The 19,436-nt window shown below is 38.3% G+C and overlaps 1 protein-coding gene across 5 annotated transcripts in view; it reads right to left on the minus strand.

The window, feature by feature from the left end:
- LOC131067372 (uncharacterized) overlaps positions 1 to 19,436 on the minus strand; it is a 177,591-nt gene that overhangs the window by 127,638 nt on the left and 30,517 nt on the right. For 4 of the 5 annotated variants that reach the window (XM_058002341.2, XM_058002338.2, XM_058002340.2 and 1 more), the window contains 2 exons: positions 5,107 to 5,164; positions 4,014 to 4,094 (listed from right to left, as the gene is read on the minus strand). In XM_058002341.2, coding sequence (XP_057858324.1) covers positions 4,014 to 4,094; positions 5,107 to 5,164 — 139 coding nt within the window. The remainder of the gene's footprint in view (positions 1 to 4,013; positions 4,095 to 5,106; positions 5,165 to 19,436) is intronic. The other variant, XM_058002342.2, reaches the window with a different exon arrangement.

Consider the following 19,436-nt stretch of genomic DNA (forward strand, 5'->3'; position numbering starts at 1 on the left):
AATAGATTCCATGTGTGAAAGAGTCAAGAAGATAATGGATGCAAAAGATATTTCTCTATATCCTTTGGTAGAGGAAAAGTTACATGGAAGATGGAACAAACTTAACACACCTCTTCATTGTGTTGCCTACGCCCTTCATCCTAAATGGTATGATATAGAAGTGACCAGTAAGAGGGCTCCACATCAAGATAGAGAGGTAATGAAGGGATTTTGGTTGCAGTTAAAAATATTTATGGCCAAGGTAAGGATGCTTCAGTTTTGAGGAGTAAATGGAATAAGTTTTCACGTGGGCAAGGTGATTTTGCTTCCATGGAAGCTATAAATGATATGAAAGTAAAGAAAGACCCTATAGAGTGGTGATGGAACCATGGAGGTGAAACCCCTGAATTGCAATCATTTGCAATACGATTGCTCTCACAAGTATCTAGCTCTTCATCTTGTGAGAAAAATTGGAGTACTTATGGGTTCATTCATTCACTAGAGAGGAACTAATTAGGGTCAAAGAAAGTAGAGAGCCTAGTGCACATTCATAGCTCACTTCGTCTTCTCTCTCGTGTAGATCCTGGATAAAGTGAGGATCCTTGAGAAAAATGGGATCAAATTTAACCTGATGGAGAAGTTGCAGCCATTGTGGATGAAGTGGTTGAAGCAGATGGACTAATTGATTTACCACTAATTATTCTACCATCAGAGGAACCTGAATTTGAGAGTGATGACTATTTGGCAAGGTTACTAGGAGACGGGAGTACTTGGAGACTCTGGAAACTGGTACCAGTACTGGTATGACTAATTTTCAAAAATAGGAGACGGGGGTACTTGGAGACGCCAATTTTTTAATAAATAATATTTAATAATTTCCAAAACATATCATGACAGAGAACTTTGAAAACAAGAACAGTGATAAAGTTTAACATTAACTTTAAAATTGAACAAAAATTGAAGTTAAAATTGCTTATATTGTTGATACCATAGCCAGTCTAAATTGTTTAGTAAAAGTAAGGTAATATAGATGTTGAGCACATTCATAGTGAAGGCAATTTCTCTTTAGACTATTACAATGATAAGAAATCAGTCCTCTCAAAAATTCTACACAGTCAACAGATCCGATCACTATAACTTTGCATGGATTTTTGTCTTCCTGTGAAACGGTTTCCTTATTAGTCATTTCCCTAGGACTTTGCTTTGCTGCAAGCTTATCTTATTTGTTTGCTTTATTTTTTTTGCCTTTTTACTGCATTTTACCCTAAATTTTCTAGGAGGAGACATCAATTTTTGGATGGGAGACTTCAGAGACGGCAAGCAAAAGCACCTTATGCGTCAAGAAGTTTCCGAAGAAGTATCCAGTATCGGAGACGCGTCTCCGGTACGTCTTCAGTACGGGTACGAATCTCCAAGGGTAGGAGACGGGTCTCCAGGTAACTATGCTATTTGGAGAGCATCATAGCTTAGGAACTTGATATGGATGATCATGGCATAGAAGAGTACATGATAGATGTAAGATTTCTGATTCTTGTTTTCAGCTTTTTGTTTGTGTATCAGCTTGCTGCTTATCAAGCTAATTTCAATATGTAATCAATTTGAAACTTTGACACAATGATTGTATGACATTTTGATTTGACTCATTTCGCATTTGTGTACTTAAACTTCAAAGTTAATGTTAATTCTTATTTTGAAAGTTCAATGCCATTATATTTTCAGATTTTCTATAAATTATTAAATTATATAAAATAAAAAATTTGGCATCTCCGAATACCCCCCCCCGTTTCCTATTTTGAAATAATAGCTATACCGGTACCATTACCAGTCTCCGGCATCTCCAAGTACCCCCATACCCATGCAACCTTGCATATTTCTAATAGAAACAATAACGATATCCTTTCATATAAAAAACACCACTATCAAGATAGCATCCCTTTAGTTACAGACTATGTTACCCGAGGATGCGTCCCCGGCTTTTTTTTCAGGCATCCCCATTCCAAGGACGTCTCGAGGTCAAGGGACTCCTAGGCGACATCCCCATAAATTATGCATATTGATAGTGAATTTTGACAATGAATTATATAAGCAATTTGACTTTGACTCTCAATTTAACACAGATTTGGCTAGTTCTTATATGTTAAGGTTCTATAATGTATATGTGCATGCTTTGTCCATGTTTTCATATGAATATTTAAAATTTCCCTATATATTTTAATTTTCCCTATTTTTATATAGCCGTCCCCTAGCCATCCCCAAAATTGGCAAAAAAAATCAGCATTCCGGAAACACGTACCCCCATCCCGAGCCATCCCCGTCCCAGAAACTTGGGGTAACATAGGTTACAGATAATTTTCAGAATACAATGATAAGGCAAAGCTTTTCTATTTGAAATAAGATATGCTTTCGATCCCAAAGAAACAATATGAACAGCAGCTCAATATTAGAGAATCAAACATATAGCATATACACCACAACATTCAAATAATCCTAACCTTAGATCAGAAAGAATGAATTCTTTAGTAAGCACAAGGAATGGAATATATAGAGGTGAATTGCCAAAGAAAGACAAGTCTGACCAGCAACAGAAAATGATGCAGAATTGACTCCAGACACTCCCAGGAGCTCCCCCTTTACTCTCTCCACACCTACATATAGAAATTATACCTATGGTGACCCAATGAAAAGCTGATGCAACTAAATAAACTCCCTAAAGAGGCTTGAACTAACCCTACACCTGCGTGCAACTGAGAATTGGGTCTTTACACTGCAAAAAAGAGCACCTCGTAACTTCCAATCTACCGCCATCCTCCATACATATGCCCAGCTTAAAACAATTCAAGTTGACTTCCAAAGGAAAACCCAACTCCTCCCTTTGTCTTTCTCTCCATGCCAACATAGGATGACAAATCCATACCAAGGCAATTTGCTAGCCTTGCCCCAAGGAAAGAGTGGTAAATCCGAACTACAGCAAATGCTAGCCTCACACCAAGGGAAGAGTGAAATATATTCTGCTAAGGATGCTGAGATATTATCACGCTAGTATTAAGTGACGAATCCTAGGCCAAGGATATTGCAAACCATGTAGTTGCCAAATCCTTTAAAACCACACCAAAAGAAGAGTTTCCAAAAGTAGCTGCCAATATTTTCTATTCGCTTTAGGAAGAATACCCATAATTTCTTCGAAAAAATATTTTGTCTTTTCTCCATAGCTATCAAAACATACATACGGCAAACAATTATTCATTAAAGCCAACTCATCCTTGCTTTGTCTTATTCAAGCTGCTTGATTTATTTTTTTGCGCTACAATGGGCATGGTTGGGATTTTAAATCTCAACAACTCACAAAACCAATAATTAAATTTCTTCAATCTTTGAACACAAGCACACACCTCAAAAAAACCTTCCATAAAACGAATCTGCAAACCTGATGCAACTTGCAATACCAAAATCTTTAGCTTCAAAACCTGCAATCATGCCAAAGCGAGATTCTGTACGAATCCCACAACGTCAACCAAGGTGGATCCCTCACCAACATAGCCGATCTTCTTCAGAAAGGTTTCTGTCCCTCAAAAGGATGAAACAATCAATCCTCAAACCCCAAGGGTTTCGAGAGAGAAAAATATGATAATCTTCAACTTCTCAAAATGAGTCAAAACTGAATTATATAGTCTGAAAGAGAAAATTAGGGTAACACAAGAAAAGTATAATATAAAAATATTTGCCCAATACAATATTTCATATATTTCCTCCTCAAGTAGACATCCCCTTTCGCTCCTAAAATATCATTTAAATCTTTTATTCTTTTTCTCCAACGTCCACTTTATTCCACATAAATGATAGTCACTTTATTAAATTATTTAAGTGAAATAATTAAATATTATTTTCCAATCTTAGGAAATTTGCTAAGTTCTGAGATTGAATATATTGCACTGTGACTGAGGAGGAAACCAAGACAGAGATTAGTTAACAAAAATAGCACTTACTATAAATTAATATGCTAAAAATAGAAAGTCAGACAAACTCTGCAAACTGACCTTAATCCATCTGAACTTACTGGCGACATCAGAATACACATCAAATTGCCTAGCACCAACCGTCAAAGTCGTCACCAAGTGCTTTACAAGAGATCCCAAAAAAAGGGGAATAACTCAGATGCAGTTAAGTAAAATCATGATGGTTAAACATTCACAATCAGATGACCTTTAAAACAAATCAAGGAGACACAAAGGGAATGCCACCAAACTTAAGCAAGATAGATAATTCAGAAGAGTAATCCTACTGCATGACTAGCACCCACACATTATCATTGTGCCAATTCAAAATCTGTCCATTGTTTTGCTTTTTGGTCCCCTTTGTGTTAGGGAGAATGGAGAAGATAACAATCATGAAAATTTTAACTCAAAAATATTTAAATTACAAAAAAACAGTTATGATCCCAACCTTCAGCATGCCATCATGTTTCTTCAAGTTATGGGGCAGGTGAACTGTCCCATGCATAACTGGTGCCAGTCATATGCTAGTTTCCAGATCTATAATCTATAGATGGCTGGCTATATTAGGACTTTGCAGTCACCTTAATCTTCTATATATGTGAGCTAGGTAGTCAGTTTTTAATAATTAAGTTGTGTTCTGACCTTAGCTGAACACTTTTGTGAGGTCAAACCATCAAAGTGGCCAAGCTTTCATTTTATGGCACAGCATTTCCAATCTGTTCATATATATCTCAGACCTGAGATATGCTCATTTTAGCTATATCACTGCTATACAATGTTTGCTATTCTCTGCTAAGTTCTGTTTTTGATAAACAGCAAATCTATTACACATTCTATTGAATCTGCTATATTCTGCTGTTGATATTAAGAGAACCTGTTGTTTTTCCTGCGTAATCTGATAACTTGTGCCTTATCAAATTTACTAAGAATATTTCATTATGTTTAAAGGTCAGTTTGCACCTTAACTTACACATTCTCATTGATACAATCAACTATTGTTAGTTAAATGCTTCAGAGAGATCAATCACATGACAAGAGCCTCAATATTGCATTTCAGATATGTGATTCTAAAATATAAGTCATAACTTTATCTATTTAAACATGATTATAGAGAACCAATCCAGAATGAACATACCAACTCTTGCAAGTTGTCTGCAATTGAGTTAACATCTGACCGCGTCCGTATCAGCACACTAAAGATGATTTAGCATCCCAGAATAAAATTAGAAGGCAACATCAGTTTGGGTTTAAAATCATTCATGAAATCACCTCTAAAAAATGGCAAAGAGACACAAGCATTCAGTCACCTGCTTAAAGCACTGCATTTGAGACTATTACAACATACAAAATGTAAATGCAAGAAAATGTAGCCATACAAACAGATTTAAGCATCATTTGTCCAAGTAAGAATTCTGGTCAGCCAAAGTCCTACATAGTAACAGTAACTAGTAAAAAAATAAAGAAATAGTAATTTCATGGTGAAACATTTCATAATACCTTTAATTATATAAACTCTTAGGGCAATCATCACATCATAGAGGATCAAGTTTTAAATAAAAAATTGTGGTCAATTCCATGAGCTATACTTCACAATCATGATTGATTATACAGCCATAACCATTGCTATATGATTTTCTGTTTTGTATCAGGTGGGCTTCTTATTAATTGAGATAATTCTGATGAGCATTGACATAAAAGATTTAATTCATGATAGTTCTAGCTGGGGGTATAATGTTTCGAAAGTCAGTTACAAAAATCCATGAATGTAATAAGCATTTTCTAGGTCCTACCATGTGACCAAGAGAAATTTGAGATAAACGGAATATAATTTACAATTGTCCAAGGTTCATTACTCAAGCCAAATCATCAACTAACTAGTTTTCTTTGGCAATTGGATTGAAGAGTTCGAGACATCACTGACAAGACTTGGCCTCAATATCATTCTCATACTAAGCAAGACGATTATAATGCTTCTTTCTCAATGTTTTGATACTACAAGACACATCCATGTTTCCTTTACAACGTAAGACTAATATTAGTCTTTAATCATTCAAACAAACATTCTATGACTGTCATTTGAAAGTGAAACAAGTTCAAGTAGAATGGTAGTTGTATAATTTTTGCTAATTCTATTAGTAGTTGTACTTGAGAGTGTACAGGTCAAAGGCTCTACATAGCTTGGAACAAGCCACATAAACCAAGAACACATCCACAAAGCTAAATTGGCATCCCCCATTCTGGAATATTTTGGGAGCATAGGAAATGAGGACAAAACATTTCCACCTCCTACCTCCTAGAAACTGAAAAATTGATTGCTCAAAATTATCGGATGATTTATTCAACAATATACAACCGTATATAAAGAGTTTACAAGACGATGTTCTAAATTAAGAACTAGTCGTTTAAGTGAAAACTAAAAAGCTAAAAGCTTAAAAAACTAACTATGTGTCTTTAATAAAGAAGCAATAGTTACACTTGAAAGACTAAACAAACTAAATAAGTCGACTAAAAAGCTAAATAGCTAAATAAGTCGACAACTAAGATGACCACTAAGAATAGAAGACGACCATTACAGAATAGAATGGTCATCGTACTCAATACCCTACAGAAGACACTGCAGGTGTTTTGATCACAAATGCAAAGAACACTCTACTGCTACAAACACCCTCCCAGGATCTGCAGAATGTAAATGACCAAGAGTACCAAAAGCCATCCAAGCTAATGTAACCCTCACACGCAAATTAGAGATCTAGCACACACGAATTACTGAACCCCGAAACAATGGTTTTGAGGAAAAATCAGCAAACCCTTTTGCACAAGAGTACTGAGCACCGTTTGCTCCAGCAACGCCAAAACAGACGGCAAGATACCACGATTGCAGATGTTCGCCTTAGCAGTGCAACCCAAAACTGACTGCAATAAAGCACGATTTTTGTGGAAAAAACCGTCAAACCCTAAGAACTTCGTGAATCACAAAATCCCATGCGAACTTCGCATATTACAGATGATTTTTGAGGAAAAAATCAAAAAAAAAAAAAAAGTTTTGAGGAAAAAATCGTGAAAACCCAAAAAATGGATTTACAAATCATCGTTTTTGTAGAAAAACGGTAAAACCGAGATAACAAAATCCCATGCAAACATTGTAGATTATAGATGATAAATTTTAAGGAAAAATTATAAACCCTGCAAACAATTTTTGAGGAAAGAATGGTGAAAACCCTAAAATGTCTCGCGGCAAAACACTAGACATCACGCGACAAAAGCCTGATTTTTGAGGAAAAAATCAAGCAAAACCTTCCCATGATTTTTTGTGGAGAAAAATCAAAAAACCAAGAAAAAAAATTTTAAGGATAAAAATTATAAAAACCCGGAAATGAATTTTTTAAGGATTAAAAATTACAAAAAAACCACGGAATAATTTTTTTTAGGGCAAAAATTATTAATAACCCCCAAAACTAAACATCTTCATTTTTGCAAAAAAAGCCCGAACTGAAGAAACCTAGAAAATCGTGCCCTAGCCGCAGCGTGTGGAAGCAATCAAATTCTGAAAAAAAAATTGCATAAACCAGAAAAAGAGCAGATTAAATCCATAATCAACTTTGCACCACCACAAAAAACGAAATACGCGCAAATCGCACCAAACTGCCGAGAAAACCACCCACCTAAAAAAGTTTGTTGCCAAAGCAAAAGACTAGTGGAACAAAAAAAAGGCCACTGAAAAATGTTTGTAGGTCGCACGAAATGAACAGTCGACATGCAAAGAAGGTCGCCTAGCAAAAAACAGCCGCGAAAAAATGCGAAAATCGCAAGTCGCAAAAAACACAACCAAAGAAAAACGTCGCACGCAGAAAAAACGCGCGGAAAAGTCGCGTCTCCAGAGTAGAAACCCTTTAAAATCATTGTCGAAAAACTTTCTTGTAGGCCAAAAAAAATCGTGCGCAAATTAGATCCCAAAAACATCGTCGCAGTGTAGAATAAATCTGCCTCAGACTGAATATCTGCCTAGAAAACAAAATTTGCCCACCAACCCGTGCTCGACCATAGAACCCTCAAATTTTCAACCATAAAAAATCTGGGAAAAAACGAAACACTAGCTTGCCCAAAAAAATCTCGAAAACTTCAACAAAAAAAAATCCAACAACTTTTTTTTAAATTTCTGGAAATAAATTCTAGCCAAGGCCTCCATGAATTTTATTAAAAAATTCGCCAAACTTTAAAGAATCCCATCGACCCGCTCTAATACCATGAAAAATTGATTGCTCAAAATAATCAGATGATTTATTCAACGATATACAACCGTATATAAAGAGTTTATAAGATGACATTCTAAATTAAGAACTAGTCATTTAAGTGAAAACTCAAAAGCTAAAAGCGTAAAAAACTAAATGATGAAAAGCTAACTATGCGTCTTTAATAAAGAAGCAATAGTTACACTTAAAAGACTAAACAAATTAAATAAGTCGACTAAAAAGCTAAATAACTAAATAAGTCGACAACTAAGATGACCACTAAGAATAGAAGATGACCATTATAGAATAGATATTAATATTATTTTAATAAAAACTAATATTTTGGGGGGAGGCCTCCCTTTGTTTTAATAGTTTGGGGACAACCTGGTGAACCAATGTCTTTGTCAGCGCATCCCCCACCCATCACATTTTGACCATTTTGAAACCAATGAGAATGGAGGAAAATAAAAGATATTAAGGTAGAGGATGCAAATTTAAACAAATAAATGTCTCAATTTAATCATCTTTCAATTGTTTAGACGAAAAATGTAATGTCCCTTATCAAAAAATATATGGAATATGGGTCGACTAATGAATGGTTCTTACAATGAGCTAGATATTTGGAAATAGAATGAAAAATATATACAATGTTTGTGGAAGATGAGCTCTAATCTTCTTAGTACAATATTGTCAAGACTTTCTTGCTATCTCAAATATGAAAGATTGATAAATATGCAGAGAAAATCAATATGAAGTTGCAATGTTCTTGTTGATACTTTTGCCGTATCTGATCTTGGTTTTTAAACTTTTGCAATTACTTGCCATATCGCTCAAAGCAATACGATGGTCTGCTGTTCCTTATATGTCTTTGTGGAAATTCAAAGGTGTATGTTGGCGTCACTTGCTTTAATATATTGCTGTCCCAATCTGATATTATCTGTTTCCAATATGATTCTCCTTTTTTTTCTCTTCCGAATGGGATCCTTTCCCCTTATATATCTCATTGTTATTGGATAGTTGTATCCCTTGGTTGTCAAGAGACATCTTTCCAATCGCACCTTTCCATAATTAATCGTTATTTGCTCGTTTATCCAAATCGCATGTGTATGTCTAATCGCTGTCTTTGATTAATTAGATAAGTAATAAACAAATTGCACCCTTGTTAATGTAAACATGTCTCAAAACAACTCGTATTGCTGCCTTTTATAATCGCTGCTTTACTAACATCTTCTATTGTTGTCGTTCTTTAACTAACGATCAACCATCCTTTGGTTGCGGGTGTCCATCATCACTTTGGCGGCACCGTGAATATTCATTTGGTTACTTTGTGACTGTCTTCTTAAACGTGAGTCGATGGTAATAGAGTGATTGCAACGATTTCTCAATGTACTCCTATCATTAACTCTTGGCCCGGTGGGAAACACGACATTGATAGGTTTTGCTGATTGTCTGAGACTATATGGTTCATGAGGTATGGCTATATATATTGTCTTCATGATGAAGAATGTAATGTCCCTTTTGCAGAGGTGTCGTGATGATTAAGCATTAGAGTGCACAATAAATAAGTTTCAAACTTATCAAATCATCTATCCTTTAGTTCTTAAATTTGGGACATTACAGTCCTCCCCTCTTGAATTTGATTGTCCTCAAGCAATCTCCCTCATCCTTGTCTTCTTTCTTAAGTGAACCTGCACATAGATTAATAGGACCAAACATATAATTGATAAATGTTAGAAAAATTACTAGATAGTTTCTATTGCATATATTGCAACTTGGAGGGATTGGCTTCCTTGAGCCATTTGCCCCACTTGAGAGAGACTAGCTTCCTTGAGCCATCTCTGTCCAACTTAGGAGGGACTAGCTTCCTTGAGCCATTTTGCCCAACGTGAGATAGACTGACTTCCTTGAGCCACCTTTGTCCAACTTGAGAGGGTCTAGCTTCCTTGAGCCAATATTCTTACTTAGGGTGTTGACTTCCTTGAGTCAAGCTGCCCACCTTTGGCTTCCTTGAGCCCTTATTCTTACTGAGGGTGTTGATTTCCTTGAGTCAAGCTGCCCACCTTTGGCTTCCTTGAGCCCTTATTCTTACTTAGGGTGTTGACTTCCTTGAGTCAAGCTGCCCACCTTTGGCTTCCTTGAGCCCTTATTCTTACTTAGGGTGTTGACTTCCTTGAGTCAAGTTGCCCACCTTTGGCTTCCTTGAGCCCTTATTCTTACTTAGGGTGCTAACTTCCTTGAGTCAAGCTGCCCCCCCTTTTGGCTTCCTTGAGCCCTTATTCTTTAGTGAGGAATGACCTTCTTTGTGTCATCCTACTCTACTAGGGTGCTGGCTTCCTTGAGCCTAGCCACCCATTTTCTTTGGCTTCCTTGAGCCTTGATATCTAGAGAGGTGCTGACTTCCATGAGCCTAGCTAACCTCATTGGCTTCCTTGAGCCGTTACACTTAGAGAGGATTGACCCTCTTGTGTCATCCTAGTCTTCTAGGGTGATGGCTTCCTTGAGCCATACCCCTTTCCTTATGCCTATTCCAATAATTTGATTGCAAAAATTTTGATTTGTACATCTTTCTAATATTTACACTTGAAATACAATGGTATAAATTTTACATGAGTGTGGCTCTCCTTTTGGAATGCCTCAACATCTTCTTTCCTTTCCCATGTGGCATCTTCCATTGGTAGGCCCTTCCATTGAATTAGGAACTTGGTGATGGTTCTATTTCGTAGCCTTCTCTCTCTAGTATCCAAGATAATCTTTGGTTCTAGCATGAGTTTCCCCTCATCATCCAAGGGCAGCAGTTGTGTACATGGGACAACTTGTTGTCCTAGAACCTTCTTCAACCGAGATACATGAAATATATTATGGATCTTGCTACTTTCGGGGAGTTCTACTTCATAAGCTACTTCCCCTATCCTTCTCAAGACTTTGTAAGGACCATAGAATCTTGGTTTGAGTTTTTCTACTCCACTTGGCTTAATTGATAATTGTTTGTATGGTTGTAACCTCAAAAATACCATGTCCCCTTCTTCGAATGATCTCTCCACACAGTTCTTATCAACATATAGTTTTTGCTGATTTTGGGCTTGCTGGATGTTTTCCTTCAGGGTCCTTATGATGTCAATATTCTGCTGCACAAAGTCTTTGGCTCCAGGTACTCTACTATCTTGGGCAAGGTCACCAAATGATGTGGCTTCATATCCGTACAATGCTTTGAAGGGACTCATCCCTGTGGACATGTGATGTGTGTTATTATAGCAATTTTCCCCAACATGCAGCCACTTAGGCCATGCTTTTTGTTGCCCTGTGACGTAGTTCCTTAGATACCCTTCTATCCATTTATTGGCAATCTCAGTTTGACCATCCGTTTGTGGGTGATAGCTGGTACTAGGTGTAAGTTCGGTGCTTGCCAATCTGAAAAATTCTTGCCAAAATTGGCTAAGAAATCGGCTGTCCTTGTCACTAACTATATTCCTTGGCAAACCATGAAGTCTAAAACCTTCTTTAAAGAACACTTTTGCTATTTGAACTGCACTATAGTTGGTAGAGATGGCAAAGAAGTGAGCATGTTTTGTAAGTCTATCTACTATGACATAAATACAATCCTTACCCTGCACCTTTGGTAGTCCAGTTATAAAATCCATGGAGATACTTTCCCACTTCTAGTTCGGAATGGGTAGTGGTTGTAGGAGGTCGGTTGGGTGTCCTTGTTCCACCTTGTTTTGTTGGCAAGTCATACATTCTTGCACATGTTTGAGGACATCTTTCTTAAGTCCTTTCCATGAGTATCTTTCACGACTCTGCTTATACGTTTTGTAGTAACCTTGATGTCCTGCTAGGGGATTATCATGGTACTCCCTCAAAATCTTCTCCTTCATCCTTGAATTAGTAGGTAGGTATACTCTGTTCTTGTATAGGATGAAGGCTGGTTGTAGGAGGTCGGTTGGGTGTCCTTGTTCCACCTTGTTTTGTTGGCAAGTCATACATTCTTGCACATGTTTGAGGACATCTTTCTTAAGTCCTTTCCATGAGTATCTTTCACGACTCTGCTTATACGTTTTGTAGTAACCTTGATGTCCTGCTAGGGGATTATCATGGTACTCCCTCAAAATCTTCTCCTTCATCCTTGAATTAGTAGGTAGGTATACTCTGTTCTTGTATAGGATGATGCCTTCATGTACCTTGTATTCATCATTTGGCATTCTCCCTTCTAGGATTTCGTTGGCAAGGGAGTCTTTGGCATACTCTGTGAGGATGATGAATAATGATGAACAACAAATACCCTAATCGATATTGAGAGGGGGGGGTGAATCAGTACAGACAAAAACTTTCCAACAACTTGTCAAGCTAAAACAACACTAAACGGTTGTCTTCATCACTGAACATAACCATGGCAATACCGGTTAAACACAGTAAGATTTCAGACAACATAGACCGGTAAGTCTGAACACTTCAAATACATTTAATACTTGATAACTACTTCACCCATAAACATATGCATGTGTTATATCAGCAATGCCATAACCATTAGCTCTGCATGCATAATCACTCAAACAAAGAATACTTAATCATCACATGAAAAATGCACAACCCATGACACACAGATTTTTCACGGGGAAACCCAAATGGGAAAAACCATGATGGGGATGAATACCCACAAGTCTATTTTGAACTCTTTTGAAGCTCGCTCTGTTAGGAGCCTAGTCCGGTTAAAGACTTTACAACAAGGTTCTGCTAGGAACTGATCTTGTTAAAGATCACCCAGTTAAGGGATGGCTATATACCCTGTTAAAGGTTACCCCGCTAGAGGATTTGAAGAACTCAATGATCTTGAGTCCCCTGGTTAGAGGATTTACAATAAGCCTGTTAAAGCTACCCAGTAAAGGGATTTTCCAACCGTTGAAATGGTTAGAAGACAACAGGTAAAACTCTGATCTGATAACAACACTACATGCCAAGGCAGATCCTTTTCATTTCCTCTACTCTGCAATCACACTCTACAGTTTTCCTCTTACTGGTCTGGCAATTATCTCATCACTCGGATACACACACAACATTTGCCAACACAAACAATAACAAACATCATCGACCTTATAGACAGCAATTAGGTCGGTAGCATAAACCCTAAACCCTAAGCATTTTAGGTTTACAATACAAGCGATCCAAACCTGACCGTCCAAACACTTTGCATAGAGCAATACAATTTCAAACAGATCACAAGACAATCTGCATCGTCCATTCTTCACCGCACATGGGAATCAGTAACCCATCACGCTCTCTTCTCATACCGCTAAGAAGAATGATCATTCCCGAGGTAGACATTTAATGCAATTGACCTTCACATGCAAGATCCTCAAAGAAATCCTTCACGCGTACAAAACTGACGTGGCATCTCGATCTCATCCTCATCTCTTAGCTAACTCATCACAGGATGTCATCGGTTGCATCACACAAGCGAGATTGCCAAACCAAAAACCCTAGGGCTGAGACTACCAACCGGTAGTCACACTCAGTGAAACCCCAACACCAGTTCACTGCATCTCTTCATACCGGTTCACCAACTTCTTCCAATCTGCATACCGGTTCACTTGCACTTATTGACATCAATGACAATATACATTATCATCATATCAACATGTCGGTTCATCATATGCCAACAATCTCCCCCTTTGGCATTGATGGCAATACTCAGTGTAGCATTGCAACTGTAAACATCATAGACCAGTGTATTTGCATCATCAGATATCTTCTCCCCCTTTGACAACAATGCCAAAGTGGAGGCACAAGCTTCCATTCTCCACTATGCTACTCCCCCTATGGAGTAGCATCCTTCAACACATCAATCCTGAAAGATTTGACACTGTAGTACCTGACTGATGTGGAGCACACAACTTTAGTTGACTTCATGAAGGGGTAGAACCCCAAATTCACCTCTCAAATAGGTAAATGTAGTCTTCGGTAAGGGCTTAGTGAATATATTTGCTAGTTGCTCCTTACTGGAAACATGTTCTAGTACAACCTCCTTATTCTGAACCTTTTCTCTCAAGAAGTGATACTTAAGCTCAATGTGCTTAGTTCTAGCATGCAATACCGAATTCTTGGAAATATTTATTGCACTTGTGTTGTCACAAAATATATTCACCGGTTCAGATACAGGTACTTTGAAACCTTCCAATACATGTTTCATCCAAATTGCTTGAGTGCAGTTCATAAATGCTACCACATATTCTGCTTCAGCTGTAGACTGGGAAATACAACTCTGCTTCTTACTCGTCCACGAGACTAGTCTTCCACCAAGAAAGAACGCTCCACCGATTGTGCTCTTCCGGTCGTCCACATTACCTGCCCAATCGGCATCAGTATATACCAGAGAAACGGGACTCGCCCGAACTCGCCCAGACTCGGCGAGTCCGAGTACGAGTCATGCTCAGCAAGTCCTAGGGACTCGGACTCAGACTCGTCCGAGTCTGGGGAGTAAACTCGCCAGACTCGCCGAGTTGGCGAGTTTGGCTCAAAATCGCCAGACTCGGCGAGTCCTGAGCCCCAGACTCGGCTACTGGTTGGGTCAATAAAATGACAAAAAAAAAAAACATTTTAAAAAGTTTTTTTTAAAAGTAATAAGTTTTTTTGGAAGGGCGAAATTTGACATTTTGGTCTCTCCGTCAGGATTATTTTATGGAATATAACATTTAAGTATAAGTGACATTTCCTTATATCTTTCTTCTTTCTTATACTTTAAGTTATATTCCATATATACTGTCAGGATGTTTGAGAGTGGTTTCGGGCCTCCAGGAGTTATATTGCAAAATCTAGTTTTTGGAGGATTCTTCAATTTTCCAGACTTAGTCAAATTTTAGGATCAGGATATTCCAGACTTAGCCAAATTTCAGGGCATTTGAAGATCAGGATGACATTCCAGACTTTATCACTCACCAACTTGACCTAGCTTGGACCTTCAAGAATGATACTCACTCACCAAGCAAGACCCAATTAGCAACAAGAGCAAAACCAGGCCCTAAGGAAGACTCTCAAAGAAACCCTAATTCAGACTTGTAATAAGTTTTTTGGGCCTCGTGGGGCGCTGCCCCTCGACCTCGCCCTGTATCGCGACAGGGAGCGCGCAAGGGGCGCTGCCCCTTGACCCCACCTTGGGGGCGTTGCCCCCAAACCCCTGTCGAAAAATATGGGAGAAACTGCGTCGATAGAAGTAGAGAAAATTTAACCTCCGAGTCTAACACTGATTGGATCGACCAGGTAGATATAGAGGTTGAGACTGTAGCCATGGCAGAGGAGGAGCGGAGAGCACGAGCACAGACAGGAGATTCAGAGGCAAATAGTGACACGAATGTTCCTGATGTTGGTGAGCCTGGCATGGTGTCATGGGGAGCGGCTATGGCAGTCGAATCATCCAGGACCTACCTTAGACGCCTTCGCAGGGGGCCGGGGCCGGAGGGTGCAGGCTCCTCTGAGCCATAGACTTGTAGTTGTATTTACCTTTGGTATTTGTATGAAACATTTGATGATGATCATATGATGACATGGATTTTTTATTCCATGAGTTTTGTAATATTGTATACATTTGACAATATTTATATATCTATGTTTGTTATTTTCTTCAGCTACAATTTGCGTTTATGCTTATGTGATTGATGTATACTTGTGTATGTAATCAAATGAGCCGAGTTTGATGATGTTATTGTGTCTTTAAGGTGTATTCAATAAAGGGTGTCTGAAACAAGTTTTAAATATTTAAAAATCTCTAAATTTCTTGAGTTTTTCACTATCCCGAGTCTAGCCGAGTCTGGAGCCGAGTTTGACGCCGAGTCCCGAGTCCGAGTCCGAGTCGGCCTTGCCGAGTCCGAGCCGAGTCCGAGTCCCGTTTCTTTGGTATATACTTTGAGATTAAAGTCACCATTATATGGATACCACAATCCATAGTCAATTGTTCCTTTCAGATATCTAAGAATTCGCTCGACAACTACCAAGTGGGATTCTCTTTGACTTTCTGAAAATGAGCTACTATGCCCACTGCATGAGCAATATCCGATCTACTGTGTACCACATAGTGCAGCTTACCGATCATTGACCGGTACTCTTTCTCATTCACCAACGTTGAATCATCTTCCTTAGTCAATTTGCAGCCAATCACCATCGGTGTACCAACCGGTTTGCTCTCCTCCATGCCAAAAGTCTTCAATACCTCTTTGACATACTTGGACTGGGTAACAAAGATACCCTCTTTCATTTGTGGAATCTGTAGACCAATGAAGAATTTTCTCTCTCCAATCAGAGACATCTCAAACTCTTTCTTCATCACATCCGCAAATGCATGGCTCATTTCATCATCTCCTCCAAAGATTATGTCATCTACAAACACTTCACAAATCAGAATCTGATCACCTTCAGATTTCAGGTAGATGTTGTTGTCTTCATTTGTTCTCTCAAATTCAATCTTCACAAGGTGAGAGTGTAATCGTTCATACCATGCCCTTGGTACTTGTTTTAATCCACACAGGGCCTTGTGTAATCTACACATCATGTTACTATCTTTTGATAGGGCAAACCCATCCGATTGCTCTATATACATTTCCTCTTCAAGGATTCCATTCAAGAATGCAGACTTCACATCCATCTGATATACCTTGAATCCCTTGAATGTTGCAAATGCAAGTAGCATTCAAACACCTTCCAGTCTAGCCACTGGGGCAAAGGTTTCTTCATAGTCTTCTCCTTCTTCCTGAGCGTATCCCTTGCATACAAGTCCCGCCTTGTTCCTTATAACTGTGCCTTCTTCGTTCAGCTTATTTCTAAAGACCCATTTGGTACCTATGACATCTTGTGTTCAGGTCTAGGTACCAAAGACCATGTTGCATTCTTCTCAATCTAATCTAGCTCCTCTTCCATTGCCTTAGTCCAATCTTCATCTGTAAGTGCCTCTCTAATAGTCTTAGGCTCCAATTCAGAGATCATGCAAGAGTTCTCTGTCACCTTTCTTCTTGTGAGTATCCCTGCATCTTTATCTCCTATGATCTGCTTCGGATCATGATGTAGTTTCACATATCTAGGAATGACCCTAGCTGGTTCTTCTTGCTTTTCCTCTTCTTCTTCTTCTCCATCTTCTTCTTCACCTACCGCAGCTTCTACTGGTACAGGAACACTGAGATCTTTGCTTGATTCTTTTGTAACCGGTTCCCAGAAAGCTACACCCGATTCACCTTCCACTTGCTCACTGCTGGTTTCCTCGGGTTTCTCAGGGGATTCATCAACCCTGACATTGATGCTCTCAACAATTTTTTGAGTTCTTTTTTTGTAGCACTTGAGAGCTTTGCTCTTAGTGGAATATCCCAAAAATATTCCTTCATCACTTTTAGCATCAAACTTGCTTACATGCTCACCTCTCTTGATATAGCACTTACTTCCAAATACTTTAAAATAACTCACAGTGGGAGTCTTCCCGGTCCAATACTCATAAGGGGTTTTATCTTTGCCTTTCTTGATGAGTACCCGGTTCATAGTATAGACTGCAGTACTCACCGCTTCTCTCCAAAAAGTGTGAGCAACCTTTCCTTGGATCAATATTGTTCTAACCGCTTCAACTACAGTCCTGTTATTCCTTTCTACTATGCCGTTCTGTTGTGGTGTCCTAGGGGCAGACAATTACCTCTTGATGCCGTTCTCTTCACAGTACTTGTTGAATTCATCAGAAGTGAATTCACCTCCTTGATCAATTCTTAGGCACTTTATCATTTGGCCACTTTCCTTCTCTACTAATGCTCTGAAGGCTTTGAACTTTCCAAATGCTTCAGACCCTTCTTTCAAGAATGTAACCCACATCATTCTTGAGCAGTCATCAGTAAGAATCATAAAATACCTATCTCCCTGAATACTTCTAGTTTTCATAGGACCACACAAATCAGTATGCACAACATCAAGTAAGTTTTCTGCTGAAAAAGACTTACCTTTAAAAGTTGAGGAAGACATCTTCCCAAGTTGGCATTCTCTGCACAAAGAATTTTTTGGTAGGCATTTTTAGCCAAAACAATGATCAGAAATATTATTTTGGCCAAGAATTTTCGGTAATGCAAAGAATGTTCTTCTTTCTAGGCAATAGTATCTTGAAAAATCAGACTTGAATAGCTGCAGACTTAAGAATTTTCAGACCATTCAGCCTCTTGACAAGGTTAGCTTTTGGCTTCACATGAAGGCAACAAGTGTTGCAGCTAACTAGGTCCAGTGTTGGATGGGACTTTAGGCATCAACTAGTGGTCGTTTCTTGTTTTTAGCTTGTACTTATGGTTGGGACAGCATATTACTTTTCAATGATAGCCATTATGCTAGAGTGCAAGGTGATGACAATGAGGAAATTAGCATTGACTTTCTCAAGCTTCTTATGGTGCCACAAATTTTTTATTTTGGAAAGCAATTTCCGAGGGAGTTGACTGAGATTTTACGGTATTTGGTTGCTCTTCTTACAGGAGGATTTCAAGATATCACTTGTGCAAGAACCCAACAATACAATGTTTTGAGCCGATAGAGCTACTAACCTTGTAGACTTATTTGGGATCCTAGAGTCTCATTGAGTTTTATCAAAGATCAATTAGTTTTATCTGGCATTACTTAAGGACAAGCAATCTTTCGGGAAGAAGGATTGTAATATCCCCATTTTTACGCAATAGGTTTCTAGATGCGCTAAAAGAGTTCCAATGTTCTTGGTGAGCTCAGTTTTCAATTTCAATGACAGTTTCTGTTTATAGTAAATGCTCTTCTAGTGTGAATCTTTCTGGGCTTTTCTAGGTTTGTTCTCCTCTATGCTTAGGGAAAACGGCTATTAATAATAAGTACTTGCATGGCACTTATCTTTCTAGGTTTTCTTGGGCTTGTTCTCTTTGATCCTTAGAGGACATTGCTATTTATAGTAAGAGCTTGCATGGCACGGTTTTTTTTGGGTTAGTTCTCTTTGGTCCTTGTGAGAATTAGCCAAGATCTAGAGGCAATGGAAAGCACAAATAAGAGAGACAAAATATATGATAGGAATAAACTGTATTCTATCAAGATACAAAATGTGATCAACTGGATCATTACAAGATGTTGATTGATTGCCCGTACAAACAATGTAGATGAGCCTGCTTATATAGGCAAAGGCCATAAGGATATGTGAGCACACAAACATGACATGTGGCTCAATAAGAAACAAGGGTAGGTAGGAAACAGGTGTGGGTAGGTAGGAGAAAAAATATAATAT

The sequence above is a fragment of the Cryptomeria japonica genome, chromosome 6, assembly GCF_030272615.1.
Source record: "Cryptomeria japonica chromosome 6, Sugi_1.0, whole genome shotgun sequence".
Lineage (NCBI taxonomy): Eukaryota > Viridiplantae > Streptophyta > Pinopsida > Cupressales > Cupressaceae > Cryptomeria > Cryptomeria japonica.